The sequence below is a fragment of the Abrus precatorius genome, unplaced genomic scaffold (genome assembly GCF_003935025.1).
Source record: "Abrus precatorius isolate BTA unplaced genomic scaffold, Abrus_2018 Scaffold7, whole genome shotgun sequence".
Taxonomy (NCBI): Eukaryota; Viridiplantae; Streptophyta; class Magnoliopsida; order Fabales; family Fabaceae; genus Abrus; species Abrus precatorius.
This window is the reverse complement of record NW_020874417.1, coordinates 8,215,620-8,236,256: the sequence shown is the minus strand read 5'-3', so window position 1 is coordinate 8,236,256 and position 20,637 is coordinate 8,215,620. Positions and strand designations below refer to the sequence as shown.

General features: G+C 27.8%; 1 protein-coding gene across 1 annotated transcript; it reads left to right on the top strand.

The window, feature by feature from the left end:
• Positions 1 to 336: 336 nt before the first annotated feature.
• On the top strand, positions 337 to 2,557 carry LOC113873267 (zinc finger protein WIP2). Its single transcript, XM_027511316.1, has 2 exons — positions 337 to 957; positions 2,055 to 2,557. Exons 1-2 carry the CDS (start codon positions 337 to 339, stop codon positions 2,490 to 2,492), a joined length of 1,059 nt encoding a protein of 352 aa, XP_027367117.1. The 3' UTR covers positions 2,493 to 2,557.
• The last annotated feature ends 18,080 nt before the right edge of the window (positions 2,558 to 20,637 follow it).

Here is a 20,637-nt window from a genome sequence, read left to right as displayed (position 1 = left end):
TCTCTCTCTCTCTCTCTCTCTCTCTTAACAAAAATGAAAAAGAAGACTGACGAAAATTAAAAAAAGAATTGTCATTATATTGCTTCATTCTTCTTAATGATTAAATCCTAATCATCAAATATTTTAATTAAAGTGATTTTGTTATGTTGTGTTGCTTTATTTTTGAGTCCACTTGACTATACTTCTTTCCCCATGTCTGATACCTCTCTCTCTCTCTCTCTCTCCACCGTCCACTTCCTTCAGCCATCTTGTACTTTCTCTATCTGTATAAAAGGAAACCAACATATCCTCAGAACTGTTCCCACTCTCTCCACAAACACTAACCTTTTTCCACCCATGGCTGACCCTTACTCTAATTTCTTCTCATCAGGTTTCTTCCATTACCCATCTTCAAACCCTTCACCACGCCACCCTTATGTTCACAACTTCATCAACCAAAACACCAACACCAACATCAACAACAACACCTTTTTCCACTACTTCCACCCCCACCACCTTCAAAGCACTATCACCTCTTGTTCTTCTACCTTTTCACCCCCTTCCCCTCCTCTAAGAGAAGCCCTTCCACTTTTGAGTCTTAGCCCAACAAAGCAAGAGGATGAAGAAGAACAAGAGGAGGATCAGTCCATGGATGTGGAAGAGGAGTGTAACAGGATCCTCCATCCCAAAGAGGAAGAACAAGAAGAGGATGATGATAGTGTCACTGTTGCACTGCACATAGGGTTGCCAAGCCCTAGTGCTGCTGAGATAGCCTCAATGCTTTCTTCCACTAACAAAGAACAACAACAAAGTGGTGATGGTAACAATGGTAGTGAGGATTCTTCTTCAGGGTTCTTAGCCAACAGGCTCAACAAGGGGCAGTACTGGATCCCTACTCCTTCTCAGATTCTCATTGGTCCTACACAATTTTCTTGTCCTGTTTGCTGCAAAACCTTCAACAGATACAACAATATGCAGGTTAGTGTATAGTAACATATACAAGAAATTAACCATAACCCACACACATGTTGAAGGCCCTCCTTCTGTTGCTCTTCTTCTACTTTTCTTCCGGCAATTTATAGTTAAAAAAATTAATTTGATTAATTGTTTGAATGGTTAGAGGAAAATATTGTCCTTTTCTTTAACTTTCATTTTATTTTTCTCTTCTCCTTTTTGTCTTCCCCTCTTTACCACCAGGGTCATTTTTTATTTTTTGTCCTTCAGTCATAATGATTAAAATTAATGAGCATTTTTTTTTTTTTTTTTTGCGTTTTTGCATGGTGAAACCAGTACTAATGTATGAACAAATCTTTTCCTGGTTCACACTGTGACTTAGATCAGATCCCATACTACTTTTTGTTGATTAAACTACTCAGGCAATGTTCCTTATGCCTTTAGTGCATTGAAGTCTGTGCTTCGTATGTGTTTTGGCATGCAGCTGCGCAAAGAACTGATAATTTTGCAGTGTTTCTTCCAGATCTCTCAGATAATGATATTAATACAGCAATAGATTTGTTTCTCTTTGTGGCCCTTTTCAGTCTGATTCCAAACACCTTCCCTACCTGAAAATCCCATACATGGACAAGGCTATACCCTTACTCTATCTCTCTGGCCTGTAATAGGCCTTCTTTCTTCATAGCAAACAGTTAATGATTACTTATCTAATTTTCATGAAATTTGCAGTGCAAGAAATTTGTTTGTTTGTTTGTTTTTTTAATTTATTTTAGTGCATTCAGTTAAACAATTAATATACATACTAAAAAGCTAACATATTCGGAGAAAAAAGTATTGTTCCGCAAGGCGCTTCTGAGACAGTTATTGTCTATGTCAACTCCAGTTGATTGCTAAGTGAAATTAATAACAAAAATAAAAATAATACAATTACTTCAATATCCAACTTAAAGTTTAACCAACTTTTGTTTTGGTTTTTCATTTAAAGTTTAAAAATTCACAATATATAACCAATTAATACAGATTTTGATCATTTTACCTTGTTAATTTGCCTAATTTAACGTAGCTAATTTCTTGTTTTTGGGGTATATTCCATAAATTTTCTTCTTTTCTTTCTTTGTCAGATGCATATGTGGGGGCATGGATCACAGTACAGAAAAGGGCCTGAATCTCTGAGGGGTACCCAACCAACAGGAATGCTTAGGCTTCCATGCTATTGTTGTTCCCCAGGTTGCAGGAACAACATTGATCACCCAAGAGCAAAGCCCCTCAAAGATTTTAGAACCCTTCAAACACACTACAAGAGGAAGCATGGTATTAAGCCCTTCATGTGCAGAAAATGTGGCAAGGCTTTTGCTGTGAGGGGTGATTGGAGAACCCATGAAAAGAACTGTGGGAAGCTTTGGTATTGCATCTGTGGCTCTGATTTCAAGCACAAGAGGTCTCTTAAAGATCATATCAAGGCTTTTGGGAGTGGCCATGCAGCTTATGGGATTGATGGCTTTGAAGAGGAAGAAGAGCCTGCATCAGAAGTAGAACAAGATAATGATTTCACCCAGTAAAGACATAATAAGGAAAATGAAACTGGTTTTAAATTTATATCTATATCCCTATGTGAATTATCTTATTCTTAAATCTTAATTAATTTATGAACAAATTAATTGGGATTAATATATATCCATGGCTTCCCATTTAAGAACTATATATAAGCACCAGGTTTAAATAGAGGCCAACCTTTTCTGGTTCTTTATTATTCTTTGGCTCTCTTTTCTTTCTGTTGGAATTAACCCTGGATGCTAAGCATTAAAGCCAGGTGTAAATCCAACTTTTTTTAATTTGTTCTCTCATGTATAAGATCTCTTCTTTTATATCTGCTTAAGGCATTGCAGTCAAAGATTATTACCTTACATATGCTTTTGGCATAAGCATGTAGCTAATTGGTTAGTAGCAATTGTAACCTATAGCATGCAGCTTCAGTTGTATTTTAAATTTCAATTTCTTAATTTATCTAAAATTGCGTTTGTCTTAAGGTCCAGTGCCATGTGGCGGATTGAAAACACTGTACATTCATTTTACTGAGCTATCTGTATTTATTTACGTTTGTCTTATTACCTTTATAATAACGTTTTGACATGTGTTTTAGTATCATCGTAAGAAAAGTTTTAGTATCTCGTAGGTTGGTGTATATGTACTTCTGGATACACGTACGAATTAGTGCACTAGTCTTGTACACTCTACGTTTGTCTCAACATGTAATATGTTATGTGTTTACGCTATTGTACGTATATATGTTTGAGAAAGGACCTATATATGTCTTGCGTTCTTGCTTGTCAAAATGAACAGGAAGAAGGGTCAAAATGAAGAAAAGTTTTTTTCTCAAATCCAGAGGCTGTAGGCCTCATCAAAGTTTAAACTTTGATGGATAATGATGAATGTGCATGGACAAATACATGTGGGGCATTTCATGGCTTTGACAACTTGCTTTCCTCTCAAGATCTCTTGGTACGTATTTTCCAATTAATCCACAATTTGTCTCAAAATGGATATATATAAGGTGAAGCTTAACACTTGGATATCAAAAGATGAGAGTACGAGTTCAACATGCCACAATATACCACAAAAGTCACAAGGAAGCCATTGAGAGCATAATATAAAATCAAATTTCTCACTATTTTTTTCAATTAAATTGTGACATGTTGATATTAATTTTTATATTTAACAACATAATCTTAAGTAAAAACAATTTAAATAATGATGTAAAGTATTGGATAATTGAAAATTTTGATGACACAAGTTATTCCATATATTTTTATTATCTTACAATTGTAGGTCATTGGGTAGCCTTTTCATCCTGTGAAACTGAAACCCTACGTCAGCTTTTTGTTTGGGGGTGCATATGATGCCCTTTTGCTTTGCATAGTGGGAGAGGAGACGATGTGTTTGTTGATAGATAGAACATATACCAAATTGAGATTCACCCTTGCACGGAAAATTCAAAGCAAATGATTAGCTTTTTGAGAGAAAATTGATGCACAATGTAAAAGGAGGATATCAAAAGATTTAAGGGTAGGATACATAGGAGATATCATAATGGTCCCGTTTTGAAGTTTGTGAGGTATATGAGGGTATAACCTGCAAGCAATGCAATGAAGTGGATCTCATTTGCAGCTTTGTGGAGAGAGAGAGAGAGAATGGCAAAAGGTGAGCTACAGCTGAGAACTGCAAGAGTGTGGAGCCCAAGTTTTGTTGGTTGGGCTGATTGGCAACATGTACTGATACCTTCTACAGTGCATGCACCCCTTCTCCCCTCTTCCTTCTGATGGATGAACTGTAGATTGAATCGACCTTTCAGCCAATTTTATTTTAATTTTGACCACTTATCTTTCTCTCTCCTTTTGAGTGCTCTAAATTAACCTGCAGCCTTCAATTCATATGGTATGGTGCTCAATGCAGTTATACATATGGTGTACAATGGCCAGAACTGAAGAAAATTAAATCAAATATATCTTATTCATTATTTAAATATTTTCTCTTATTATTATGGCTGACACAAAATAGTGTATAGAATAATTTGTGTAGAATGTTAACATTTTGTCATTTTCATATATACATTTTAAATATATACTTAATTAAAAAGGAAAAGGTAGATTTAAATATTATTCTTTAAAATTGTTATACAAATAAGAACTACTGATTGTAACTGAGAGTGTGGCCATACTAAGGATCATACACAAATTATATATATGTAACCGCGTTTATCTACATTTTTATTATTGCATCATGGTTGCAATTATAATTTAGATCCTTGACGTTGGTAATACGATTATTTAGTTAGTTATTTTAAAATTTAAAATTAATACTGGATATAATTATATACACACACGTATATTAAAAATATTTTTTAAAATTAAATGTGATACCAAAAGTTGTCCCACCGCAGGAAGATCATAGCTAGTTAGGCAGATTTTGTCTTTACTACCGCGACCTTCTTTTGTATAAAATCATGACCAAATTATGTAAATTAAGAGTATTATAATCTATACAAACGACATTTAAATTTTTCTTCGTTCATTTAAAAAAGAAGGGACTATCTTGATTAGAATTAGAAGACTTTTCCTTAATAAAAGCAATCTGTTTGCATATTGGCATATTGTGGAAGAATAATTTTCTGAGAGTTAACACACTGTTCAATGTCAGTTGATGCCCATGTGGGGTTACTAATTCCTTCCTGACTATGAAGAATGCTACTAATAGGTGAACTCAAACAGTACACTGAAAAATAAAGCATTTATTGACAATCAATATCCTTACCTGTTTGTTGTGGAAACCAACCCTACCATTATATTGAACCTTTGGGACTCTATTAGTTCCACCGGATCGATCTCTATCACTCTCTTCTGAGAGTGTGGTGTCTTGCAATAACATCATCTTTTTAGTGTGGCATTTATGCTTTTATGGGAAGTCTCTATCTCAAAACCACCCATACCCACAATATGCCCTCCAATGTCAATACATGAGATCGACAATGATTAGGACAATTTATTTTTTCGAAATGATGCAGAAAAAAAATAAGAATTTCCCAAGAAAGGTTGACAAAAAAGATTAAAAGTACGTAAGGCATGTATAAGTCCATGCATGTACATGCATTATCACTTTGGAATTAGACATAAGTAATCAAATAGGAGATCAGCTCTTGAAGTTAATTATAGTGCGAACACACAATATCTATAGGTTGTAATCCCAAGATTATTGTCTTTGTTAATGACATCGCTTCTACCAATAAATATCTAATTAACAGTTGATCGAAGAGAAACAGAGTTAGGTAGCTAGTTTTATATATGTAGTAGCTCCATGATCTACCGAGCCATGACCATGTAAAGGACACCAAACAACCCAACACGCAAGAATATGTTAAATGTGATATTCTCCTTTTGTATTCACATTCCAATACAGTAGGGACAACTTTGTCTCCTTGGCTCGAATCACTAACTCTCATTTAATATTTTTTGTCTTTTCTATTTTTTTTGTGCATTTAATATTTAAAATACGTTGTATAAGAATTTATTCACATGTACGTTAAGATGCAAGTTAGAAATATTAAAATGGGTATCTTTAATTTACTCATCTCAATTATTTATAAATTATTAAGTATGTATTTGAACTAATTTTTCTAAAACTTATTTTGACTTTTTAAGAGAGGTTTTAAAGAAAGTTGTCCTCTTATTAGTTCCGTTTGAATTTTCAAAATATTGAATCCTTGTGCTTATTGTTTTTTATTTCTTAATGTCTATCTTAATTCATGAAACCTTTTCAAATCTATGTTGTTTGAGCTTTGCTAAGTCATCTTTTTTATTATTTTAATTATCTTTTTATTAGTATTTTATAAAATAAACATTTTGAATGAAAAATGAATGCACTCATTATCTTGAAAACATTAATATATTTAATACTTTATTTATTTAATAATTAAAAAGATATGTTGAAATAAAAAGTAAAAAAAATAGAATTATTCATAAATTCGTTATTTATTTATGTTTTAAGTTCAAAAGACTCTTTATACAAAAGGGCATGCGGATATATTGCAATTATCTACATTTCAAGTTCAAGAGACTCTCGTAGGGTGGGGGCATGGAAAATTTAAAGTTGTTCACAGGTTTCTACCCGATGACTTACGTTTTTTAAAAAATACTATCCTTCACATGATGTTTTAGGGTGTAAGGGCTCTTGCACGATGTAATGCTTGTTAACTTGGAAATGCTTTTGGAACGCTCAAACTTGATTATGTGCATTTAAATGTGAGGTTAATAAATTATTGGCATAATTGTTTGGTAAATATATGCTGACTATGATTCTTTTCGTACAATATAGTTCTTAAGGTCTGGGGCAACACTTGTGCTTTGTTAGGTTGCAATGTTTCACTTGTTGCGGACTGTAGGAGACATTTTTTACAGCACAAAATATTATTAAAATCTCAACATAGTACGTAGGAGGTTTTAGATACTTGTTTGAATGACAGTAATTTGGACTATTTGGACTCATACATGACATTATCTTCAACGAAGAGCTCCTCGAGATAATGAGAATTGTGAATCTTACGAAGGTTACATCTTAGTCTTGGTTGACCTCAAAAATTGAACATTCATTTCCTTTCTCTTAGTGGTGTATTAATCTTGCAAAATATTTAAATTCTTAATTTCTTTTGCTAATTTATATCCCTTAATTAATTACTCATTTAAAAGCTATTTTAATTAAAATAATCCAAAAAAAAAATCTATATGCTGAATTCTAGAAGGTCAAACTACCTATTTTTCTATTGATTTATTAAAAATGTCCATCAAGTTGGTCCAAGGACATTTGCAAGATATGGAAAGTAAAAGGCTCAACTATTAATTGATTTTAGAAATAGTGAAGTTCCGGTATGATATATGGATTAGCAACCAAAAGTTATATTCCTATTTATAGAAATAATTATCATTAAATTTTGGTTCAAAATACAAAAATAAACAGTCGTTTTTAGATGTATTAATTACTTAATTTTTCATAAACCCCGATTTATCATGACATTTATGTTAACAAAGCACTCACATTATTCATAAATAAATACATTCATTCATTTAATACATAAATCATTAATTAAACTATTTATTCTTTGAGTATTTTTAAAATATAATATAAGTTTATGACATGTAATTACTTTTTATTAATTATTATAAAATAATTATATATTTCTTTTAAAATGAAACAGAAACAGCAAAAACCTTTTCTCCGAAGGGTATATGTGCTTGCAATGGGGAAAAAATGCCTTGGTGGCAAGTCTTGGAGAAGGAACCTTTTCCTTAAGGATAAAAGCTGATAACTAAACAAATATAGTTATTACGTAAAAATCTTCTGAGAAACTGAAAAGATGTGTGGCTGTGGCCTCTGATAGATTAGGATCTTATTATTACTCATAATCTATCTACAAGTGGCTTCAAAAGGAATTTTCTTGGCAAATCTACTACATTTTCAAAGGTGCAGAACAAAAAATTTTCTATTACATTTGGAAAAATTTTACCCTTCCCAAAGTGGAGGCTGTCTCATCACAAGGGCTGTTCACTGATCATAAATTGAGCTAAGGCATGCTGATAGTGTTCTATGCTATAGTTTAGGAAATTTGGTAGTGTTCAACAGCGAGGGATTATGCTTTTGAGGCGATTGTTGAAAATATACGATTACTATCATTGAGATGGTTCTCCTCCCCGAGAATTTTGTCTAATATTCTTTTTAAGATTGGAGTTTGAATCCTCCTAAGAGTAATTTAGTGGGTATAATTTGTTGTTGTGTACTATGAAATTGCTTCATGGCCATAAATGTTCATATGTAAGGGTTAGAGTCCCCATGTAATCAATTTTAAGAAAATTTCAAGTTGCTGATAAAAAAAAGAAGAAATTATCTAGAAATAGTCATGAAACATTTTTATATTTAGTCTTTGATAAGCATCCTCCATCGTAAGTATGAGCACATGTTGGAATTTTTATTTTATATTTCTATTGAGTATGCTAGGAAGAAGAACCTATATGTTTGCGGTTTTGTTTGTAAATTTATAGAAATAACTCAACCAAACTTATGTTGAGATTACATATGAAAACAGAGGGGATAAAAATACTAATATTGGCGGTTCATGTTTTTAACCATAGAAAATAGTAATCTACACAACTCTTCTTTGTAGTTTTGGCCATTGACTGACAAGGTTTTCTTCGCCTTAACAGTTTATATTCCAATTGAACTTTTCTTTCATACTCTCTCACACATCATTGACATTCTCTCGTGTCTTCCAATCTTTCTCATTCTCTTATTTGCTTTCCCACTCTCATCCTACATTAAACATGATTTTCTTAAATTAGAACCTACAACTTAACTAATGATCTAATCCACTTAAATAAGTAAGCTCCAATCCCTTGGCAATCTTACCTTAATTCATAGTTAAAATTAATTACATTAAGCACAAGAATTAATAAATAATAACATATTTCTTAATTTATATCCTTAGGTAATCAGTAATACAATTTTATGAGTTTGGTCTAATTTATTAAGCACTCTAGTCTAACTAAACTTTAATTTTTCTTGCGAGCTTATTTTTATCCGCAACTCTAGAATTTTGTAATATTTAGTTATGATATTATAAATATAAACTTTTATATTTAATACCATAAAAATTGAATTACATCTACTAATACATTATTAAATCCAAATATCAATATTAATGTTATTAAATTGATGTAAGCTATTTGTATGATAATATGTATATTGTATAATTTATTTTTTGTTTTCTTGTATCTAAGTATATTTTTTCAAAATAAATATACAATATTTATCTCATTTAAAATAATTATGCATTTCATAATTTATAGATATTATGATTTATACAGAGTTAAAAAAAATCTCATTTATAGATCACTTGCATTTCTCTACTTAATTTATTTATATCCAACATCTTACTTTATGATTATATTGTTACAAATGATATTTGATAAAATTAATAGAAATCAAGTTAAAGAACCACATACTCTGTTATGACATTGAAAATTGCCTATAACATTTGTATGTATAATTCCATCATTAGCCCACTCATACACTATTATATCATTTTAATATTAATATTTGACTATAACATTTTTAAAATAACATTAAACAAATTTTTATGATTAATTTATTTACTTGATATTATATAATGTTCTATTAAGTATTCTAAGAAAATAATTATATTTTAAAAAAATAAGTCTAAAATATCATAATTTATTGAAATAAATAATCATAAAAATAAAAGATATATTTATAAAATAAAGACTCTTAGTGCAGGTACTAACAAAAAAAATTCATGAACTAATTAAAAAAAAAAGAATTTGATTAATTTTTTAATGAAATACATTATCCTTTTTTTTTTTTACTTTTTTTTTTATTTTGACAATCCAACCTGATAGTCGACTGGTCCACACCTAAACAGGTTGAGTGGGCATTTCTATCCCATTTCAAAAAATAAGCTAAGACAGGTTGGTTTGCTTTTTGATGAGTTTTGGAGTGAGAAGTAAACATAGAAGAAAGATTTTGAGTGTTGTCAATAAAATATTTCTTTTGAAAAGATTTCGTTTAGTTAGTAATCTATTCAGAAGAATTGTCCAAACACATACCAAGACCTTTGAAGGAACAAAGATAGACTATAATTTCTTGAAGAGTAGCTAATTAATCACCTTGGTCACCATCATTGCTTATTATTCTGAATTCTGATGTAACAATATATGAGCTTGAGTGGTCATGCTTTTGGGTTCTTGGAGTTTGCACTTGAAAATTACCAGTTTGTTTTAGAAATTGAAAAGATTTTGGTGAAAGTTTCTGCAGACACTTTTCTCCCACACATACTTCATCCAATTGTGCTTTTCCCATCTCCTGATTTTCTTGTTACTCCTTTGCAAATCAGCAAGAACCATTTTCTTTTTTTACACTTTTACCCAAGTCTTTCCAGCACCATGGACCTTGTTGAAAGTTACCACCCTAACTCAAAGCATTCACTTTCCCATATTTAGAAATCAGAACACTGCACATAAGTTTATTTTCCTCACATGACACTCTTCAACATCACAATTATTGGGGAATTAAAAACATTTCATACCTTACAAAATTATTATCACAAGTGGAAATAGAAGTGAGGAAATTTTTATTAGTGTCTCGGAATTATTTTTTGAAGGATTAATAATTGGTAATCGATCAATAAATATATCTAAGGACTTAATTGTGTCACTAATCCCTAGCTAAAACCATTTATTTTCTTCCATCTCTCACGCTTATATTAAAAAGTGGATAAATATTAATAAAATTTAATAATATTGTTTAGTTTGAAATGTATGCAATTTTAGCTTTTTAAGTTTTTATCCATGTCAATTCATCTCATTATTTATAAAATTAGGTCGTTATAAAAAAATTTATATTAATTAAAACTCAAGAACATATTTTTAATCCAATATTTATGTATTAAATCAATAAATTATTTTAAAGAATTTTTTACTCAAATTCACAAATTTAACTTCAAATTTCGCTTGAAGACTAAGTTTAAGTACTGAAAAATAATAATTCTTTTACAGAGAAAGAATATTCTTCCTGTTCAAATTTAAATATGTTATAAATATCTTTTTTAATAAAAATTAACTATAAGTTGACATTCTTCCTTTTGAAACTTCAATCTCACATCATATTAAGCCTGTTAAATTTTATCTATTTTCTACTCAATGCTTAACTTAAAAAACTTTCAAAATTATAATCAACCAAAAGAAAGGATAGACGACAGAACAAATTATAACATATGCTCATGTATCACACCATATTTTTTTCTTTTAAGGAAAAAAAAAGGATTTATACGTATAGCCTTAAAATTCGGCATGTTAAAATAAAAAAATAGCACTAATTATATACATTAATTGATTAATTAACTTTATACTTTCTCCCTTTGACGTTTAAGCTGTTGCACATGAATTGAGAAAATGATTAATATTTTAAATTTAGAAGAAATATTATTTAACTTTCTATTATACTCTTCGTTTATATTAATTAATATATTACTTATTTATTATCCTCTACTAAACAAAAAATTGATTAATAAAAGTAAAATTAAAAAATAATGGTTCATTGGTTTATAAAGTAACTAATAAAAAAAAAACAAAATCAATAAATTGTTAAAAAAATAAAGTAATACATATTGATTGATATAAATAAATAATAATATTTTTTAGTAGAAAAATAAATAAATAAAATCTGCAAAATATATGCTATATCGATGGTTTTCATTTAGGCGATTGATGAATACCATAATTGATTCGTGGACCTTAATTCCTAATGCATGATGAATTTCATACAACACAATGGGGTATTTTAAAACAAGAAATTTAAAGATGCTTGATGGGTTGTGTGGTTTGTCATTATTTGGTCTGTGTATAATCACAGAAATAATATTATGTTAAATCATAGACTTAGCTGAAAGTCAAGTTGAGAGAATTTGTTTTTTCTTTCTTTGAATTGTTTGAGGAATCATTTATACTCCTTAAAGATTTGCATTTATTTCAAACTTTGCATATGGGTTTGAGTACTCCTTTCCTTGTACTTTGTTAATTATTCTTTGCTGATTAAAAATTAAAAACCATAATTGATTCTTCTAAGATATCCAGGCAATGAGAATGGGATCAAAAGGTGGCTCTTGCCCGTCACAATGCCTTATTATTTAATTTTTTTATGAGCATCATCGATACTAAAATTGCATTATATATATTTGTTTTATATAAATTTGCCATGTCCTCGCTTAGAACGAAAATTATATATAATACTTTAAAGAAAAGGATCACACTATTAGAAGGATTATTTTAGACACTTTTGATGCTCCTCAAAGTAGATGAGACAACTTTGTTAGTGAGGGCCCATGCATTCAATAAAAGGAAAAGGATAAAGATCACGGAAAAAACCAAACCTGAGCATAATCACGATAATAACTTTGTATTTATTTTATATTTGATGTTTAGTAAAACTATATATATATATATATAGTAAAATTTCTACTTAAAAAAATAAAATATATTTATAAGATAAATTTATCATATTTTACTGTTGAAATAAACAAAAAAAGGATAAAATATATGGCATTATCATATACTATTATTTTTTTCATCAAACGGATTCATGTATTTTTAATAATATTAGATATATCTTTTAAAACAAGCTAATTAATAAACTATAAATTTAATTCTTAAATCATATTAAATTTTGTCTAAAATTTAATTTTAATAATTAAATTAATAAAATCTAATATTTATAAAGAATACGAAAGGGAAGAAAATTTATCCTTGAAACAAGTTATCTATTGCTACAGAGGCATATTAAGGAAATGAAAATCCTTATTATAGATTGGATAGAAGAGAATTAGAACACCCTTTTCCCCCCTTTTCCCCTCAATGATCGTTATCCATATTGTTCTTATTTAAGAAATACTAATCTTTAAGTCTCTAATCTGTAGCGATAACATCTCTCTTATCATTGCTGACGTGGGAGGGTACCTGCAAAAAGCACTCCGATGCTGAAGTCAAGATTCGGTTCTGAGCAATAAATGCTATTTAATAATGAAAGTCAACCTTTTACCTGTACTTCTTACCTTCCTTTTATAGGCTTTATTATGGACTAATGGACCTGATGAGTCAGCCTTAATTTTAGCCCTTTACTTAAAGTAAATAATGCTCTGATTATTACCTTTAATTGAGTTAATTACCTTTTAATTCTGATAACAAAATATTCAGCCAAACTAGGTCGAATAGATACTCGATTTCTTTTTTTATATGTGAAACCGAGCAGTTCAGTATCTACTACACATATATAACATATTGTTGGTTGGATTCTCCAAGATGTAGGTATTAGGTAATTTTTGTTTGGGGAATATATGGAAAAAACTTAAAGCACAAGTAAGGCCATGTTTGAACAAAGGTATTATGTCTCTCATGTTCAAGCCCATCAAATCAAATAGGTCTATCATCATATATATAATATTTCTTTTTGTTGGGGCATGTAATTAGGATCAAATAAAGTGATCAATCGTTAAAAATGGGTATAGAAAGATTTAAAAGTTATACATAATTTATTTGCTGAGATCCTATTATGAATTGACATAATAAAACAGAAGCTAGCTAAAGAAAGTCGCAGGTGCTGAGGAAGAAGCTTTGAAAAGTAGTTGCAAAGATGGAAAGCAACGTAGTGACATAGCATTATTCATGGAAATCTTATTCTTGTGGGCGCAGCAGTTTCAACATTAAACCAAACAAGATCCATCTTCGTCACAAACAAACCATAATCAAACTACCTAAACTAACATCTAACTTTAGTTAAACGATTCTTTTGACCATCTATATATATATATAATTGACCTGAAAAGATAGATAAATATAAATAAAATAATATTACCTCTCTATGGGTTTGACATGACTGATATCATGCAGTGAGGGTTGAGTGTTAATTTATAAAATATCACATTCTTGGGTCAAATTAAAAAGAAAACAATATTTATAAAAAAATATATTTTTGATTTGACTGTTAATTTATATGATCACAAAAATTATGTTATACAATTTAAATTTTTATAAATATATCATTGTTAAACAGTTACAATTTTTAACATTTTATCACTAATAGATTTAATCAATGTGTGTGTTAAATCATATGGTATAATCACGGTAAGCATATACCTAAAATTTTACCTCGTTATTAAAATATTTGAACATATGTAATTATATAATTATTTTTTATATTTTAACATCATATATTAAATAAACTAGAATATTAAAGTATCAATTAATTCTTTTTAATCACGTAAACTTGGTTTATTTTAAATTTAACTAATAAAATTTATTTTTGACAAAATAATAATAAATAATAATTTTCTAACTATAACTCTAATTATACTCCAAATATATTTGAATGATAAGAGAAAATAAATAAAAATTTAAAAGAAAACAAAAAGGTTAAATGTATATTTTATTATTTGGATAGAAAAGGAAGGAAAAAACGGGTTTCCTTTTAAGAAATTAAGAAAAAATAAAAAATATAATATTAAACACATGAATTTTTTTTTTTTGGAATAACTTTCTGAATCCTTTTAATATAATAATAAATAAGCAGATAAATAAATTTGTCTCTCAGTGAAATCCTTTCTGTTGTGGAAAAGGTGCCATTAATAATTCACTTGTTATCTGCTGTTGACAATGCATAAATCTTTAATAATTTATTTATATAGCAATTCATTTCAAATAAAATCCCTAGCTGCTTCACTTCTTCTTTTGTTATTTATGATCAAATAAAAAGAATTCAAGATACAAATTTCTATATGGTATTTATAAGTAAAGAAATTATAGTGCCAACCCGTCACATAATGCCAATGTGATGGTGACACTTAAATTAATTATTGTGATGGAGACTTCGATATGATCATGTTTTGACTGATGCTGTATGAATCACATTACATTGTTGGGTGAATGTTTTCCTTTGGTGGGACTATAATTTTTTTCTATAAAAACAAAATTTACACAAAGAAAGTGCTTTTAATATTAATAAAACAAATTTTACTAAAAAGAAACGAAAAAGCTCTTTCGCAATAATAATTCCCAGGATCATCATATCTTTCTCAAATACAAGAAAATCAAAAGAACCAACTTTTTCTTTCTGTTTATTTTTGGTAAAGAAACTTTTCCTTTCATGAAAGATCACTTTCACAATCTTACAAGAAGGGTCCTATCCATAGATGCATACCTTAATACGAATTTTTTTTCATCTTTTACAAATAGAAAATGAAAGGTGGAAAGATAAACAAGTAATAGAAGAGTGATATAAAATAAAACAAGCAACGCTGCATTGTGATACAAAACAAAAGTCTCTTTTGATATTGCATTTTCATGGATAATATTCCAACTTAGTCTTACTTCAAGTCGTTATCACGAGCCAGAGTTCAGGATTTAAACAATAAGGAACAATGAAATGTTATCTTTCTATTTAATACAAAAAGAGAAGAAAAGCTTAGTTAACATTAATTTAATGTAAAAATTAACTAATAATATTTTCCTTTTATAATTTATAAGTAATAGTATTAAAATAAATATAAATCATAAGTATTTAAATGTAAATTTAAATTTGCTGTTACTTTGAAACAAAATACGATATTCATCACATATGGTTTAAAATTTAATGCTGGAATTTGACCTTTTAATTTTAATATCTTCTTTGGTGTATATGTACAATAAAAATAGAATTGACATTCTCTCTATCATCCACCACTTGAGCCTTGAGGTTGTTCCATCCCTATCTCCACCGACTTCTTTCAATAAAAATTAAATTTAATATCTTTATCCTTTATTTGTCTTGAAAAACATGATATTTTTATCTTCTAATAAAAAATAAAATAGTATAATGTGTGTGTAGAATATACACAAAATATGCTATTTCTATATTTTCATCACATATTTTTAATTGCTCTCAAAAGTCATAGTCATACTTTAAGAACAGTTATATACTAATCCATCTCTAAAGCCAATTTTAAAGAATGATTATATTATTTTTACATTTTACAAGTAACTATTTTTAAAAATAAAAAATAACACAGTGTATACATGTAAAATGCACATAGTTTATTATTTACATTTTCATCACACATTTTTAGTTTATTCTAATTTTATTTAACTTATTGAGCTAAAAAAATTATTTTAAATATTTTTAATTAATTTAAAATATTTTCACTTCTTATATAAGTTGTCCGACTGATGTAAAATGTCTTTTTTACCCTTAGTGATAAGAACTTTAAAAAAAATAAAGAAATTTGTTTTATAAAGAAATAAACAAACAAAATGCGCCTGACATTTAATTATCAGGCAATAATGAAAATAATAAAATATAGCTAAAGTAAGGTATAAAGGGAATACAAAAGCAAGAATTGGAGTTAAAAGCTTTATATTTAGCAAATAATCCAAACTCCTTAGTCTTGTGAATGGTCAACAATAGTTTTGCATCATCATTGGTGTTGGAGGCTTTCAATAGTTTGTGTCATAGGTAAGGGAAAGAAAAGTTGGTTGTGTATTAACGCAAATTACTTTTCCCTTATCTTAGTTGAGAGGCGGTGAGTTGAAAAAAAAATCTATTAGGAGCCAACAATATAAGGTAGATAGCTTAATTATTATTTTCTTAAGGATTATTTGCATGCCTTAATGTCAAGAACTTTTAAACCAAAATTTTCTTTTTAAGTAAAGCTTGAATGATATTGTCATTTCTATAATACACCAACCACGTTTACTATAAGACTTCTTTAGCATGCACCTTAGAGTACTTGGCCAAATGTTTCTTCAACATTTAGTATCATTGATTGCCCATTGAAGTTTTTAGGTCACTAAACTTCTACTTTTGGGCCATATACCTTTTTATTTGGCTTAGCTTCAAGTATTACAGGCAATAAAGGGGATTTAGAGACTGCAACAACCTCTCTTTTAACTCTTGTAGTTGTCCTTCAAACTTTGTTGCATGTTTTCTTAATCTTTATTTTTGGTTACACTAGAGGTGAAGGATCTTTTACTTCAACGACAACAATTGTTCCAATTATTCAGTAAACAATGTTGGACCTATTTGACTCCAATTGAACTTAATTCATTAAAGAGATTATTGCCAAGGAATAAATGTTCTTCTTGGATACTGATCTATTTGACCTCAATTGAACTTAAGTCATTAAAGAGATTGTTGTCGAGGAATAAATGTCCTTCTTTGACACTAATATCCTACTCAAGCAACAAAAGAGTTCCTTTTATCCTTCATTTTATTTTTCAATTATATATGCATTGTTTTAGGATATTAGTTTATATAACGAATGCTTGATATAATGAATAACTAAGTTCATGGTTAAGGTTAAAACAGATCCTATGTTATGATATTTTATTTATCTTCATTTTGATGCAAATTTATGTGTATCTTTCTAATTTGAAATCTTTAGTTCTTTGTTTGATTGTAATAGATTACAATATAAGAACAATAAAAAAAGAAATTTCAAACTATCAATCCTAATATTTTTTATATTTTAAATTTGTTACTAAATAACAAGTTTGTCAGGTTTTAATGTTTTTTCAATTATTACTATAATGAATTTATTAAAAAAAATTAACATTGTATGATTACTCAATGATTAATTTTTTATTGCAATTCTTTGATATTTTAATTTCTTTTTGTTTATTTTTAAAAATTGTCTAGAATTAAACCATTTCTTTGTCTAAAAAATGAATAATTTAATTGTCATAGTACTTGTTGACAATTATTGTAGGACGACATTCATGGTCTTAAACATTACCTTGGTTACTTGTTCTGCAACCTTTGCAATAAAATTATAGAATATCTGTTATAAATAAATAATCATGTCCTTCTAAAATATACTTTAGCACACAAAGTACAATATAGCTAGTCCAACTAACTGTAATAAGGTAAATAATTGTTTATTTACATAAACTAATAAATGGTTTACTATAGTAAATAATGCACAATCTTAATGTAATAAGTAGAGGAACTAAACTCTGTCCAAATCACATAACAGTGAATAGCTAGTGGTTTCGTTTTGGTTTAAAGTAAAACGGGTTAAGTGAAAAAAAAAACGTTAAAGGAGATAGCTTGAAAAGGTTTAAAACTAGATTAGGTAAACGCTGTCATTTATGTTGAAATAATGATATCTTAGAATAAATTTTAAGAACATTTTTTTATTGTATTTGTCTAACTTTATATGAAAATATTAGTTGCATCAATCTAAATTATAAGTTTACTCATTTATTTTAATAAACAAATAATTTTTTATTTATAAAATAAATAAATTTTATATTAAATTTATTTCTCATACTTTATTAGATATTATAAAATAAATTATAATATCTTTTTTTCACACAAACATCCAATCGAATCTTAATAAATACAATTATGTTAAATATTAGAAAAATAACTAGATCGTTCACAATAATTTTACTTAATTCGAATAAAATTATTACCAGTGAAATATAACTTATCATTTAGAAGAAAAAAATAACATGTATTTGAGTGTAATTAATATTAATTAGTTTTTTAATGATAGTTTTATGACATTTCTCAATATCATTAATAACTAATTTTTAACTTGTATGTTAATTTCATGACCTAGGGAGAATAAATGAAAAATCTGGATGAAGTTTTAAAATTTATAGTAAAATATTTAAAACTTGTTTTTCATCTTTTAGTGTTAAAATTCACAGTATAATCTTTAAAATTAATTAAAGATGAAACCGAAGTTGAAAGAAAGGCAAAATTTGTTGATATGTTCATTTATAAATGCTTACAAAGGTTAAAATATTCATTTATGTTACTAATTACTCTAAAGATTTTCATATTTCATGTTTTAACTTGAGCATCTTTTAGGGGAAATTTATTTATTTATCCTAATTATATATGTCTGGATTTACTTTATTTTATTTACAGAAACTGTTCAATAAAAAATTCTCCCATGAGTAGATTGTTTATGATGTTTTTTAAATAAAAAGTTAATTTAAACTTTATTTCTGAGTTTAATTTAGAAAGAAAAGAAAAAGGACGAGAGGACGTTTCTTAAAAATACCCTAATTTGAGAGTTATATATATTAAACCGAAGGGAAATCAATAGGAAGATTTTAGAATTACTCTAAAATTATTCTCATATATAATTTTTAAATTTCTTTAATTTAAGAATTTATTTTATAAAAAAATTTGCATACAGATAAGAAAAAGGGGGTTTAGTTATCTTTCTCTCTCTTTTTCCTTAATTACCTTTCACATTTTTTCATTCTTTTTTCTTTTAAACTTTTAAATAAAATTTTAAATAAATAAAAAATAATTATAATTTTTTTAACTTAAGTTATTGAGGACTAATTTTAAGTATGTAATAATAATGATTTTTTATTTCATGAAAATGCACAAATATAATATTTTTTTAAAAAAATTACCATTTTTAATTACTTAAAATTATCCTTAAAGCTAAAATTAATTTTAAAATATAAGTATCGGAGGAGGGAGTGTGTATTATATGATTTGCTTTTAGTCTTACGTCATCAATAACCTTTAAGAAAATATCAATTCTACTAATTTTAATATTAAATTATACCTAAACATTATTTATATTATTTTAGTTAAATTTTTTAAAAATAAAAATAATTAACTAGTTTTTCATTTCTTATTTTAAAATTATGTATCATGCTAATCTTGAAGCTATAAAGAAGAGGTATGGTTTTTGTTTTATCAATGTTAAATAATAAAATTATCTCTAAAAACTATATCAAATGGTAACCAATATTTAAAATATATTATTTATGTACTTTTTATTTATTTTTAATACATTTTAATATTATTTTAAAAAAATATTTCAATCACTACATTTAAAGTACTTATTAAGAACTAACAAATACGCAGATTAACTAGAAAAAGTTGTTTTTATCTAACTTGTAGTTTAGATAAAAAGTATTTTTTAAGAAATTTTATAAAATATTATTAAATATTACAGAAATAAGAAAAAATCATTGCAGGAACTGATTTTTCTGGTTTTTTTTTTTTTTCCTTTTTTTCGTGAACAAAGAAAACTTGTATGAAATATAACTCTACAAAACAGCTAGACAACGCTCCACAGATCATGATCTCTGTTACATCCAAGCTTAGCAGACTGATCAGCAAAATCGATGCCTCCTTTGTAGATGTTTTAAAATTTTCATTAGTTTCATTTATTCAAAATTAAAAAATAAATATTTCACCAAAACACAAGGTACTAGACGAATAATTTTTTTTACCTTATTCACTGATGTGTTTAATATATTAATTAAAAATTGAAAATCAAAAAGTTACTATAAAAATACTATTGAGATACATTAAAAATTAAGTAAAAATACACTAATAATAGTTTTTAATAAATATTTTCCAGTTTAATATTTTAACCAATACCTTAAAACATTGGTTAACTTTACCATTTTTCTTTTGATTAACATAAGCTTTTCATTTACGAGGTGGACACAAGAATTTGTAAGTTGGGATTGCTTGATTTTGCAAACAAACTATATATACCCAAATCATTCTGCCTTCACTTTAGCTACCACCATCTTTACCCAAAGTCTTAACCATCTTTTATGCAAAAATTTGAAAGAG

What these genes read in the sequence shown, in the direction of transcription:
- LOC113873267 (XM_027511316.1), top strand. Translation starts at nt 337, where the DNA reads ATGGCTGACCCTTACTCTAATTTCTTCTCATCAGGTTTCTTCCATTAC. An exon ending in ACAGATACAACAATATGCAG is followed by an intron (nt 958 to 2,054) that starts GTTAGTGTATAG and finishes TTTCTTTGTCAG; the next exon opens with ATGCATATGTGGGGGCATGG.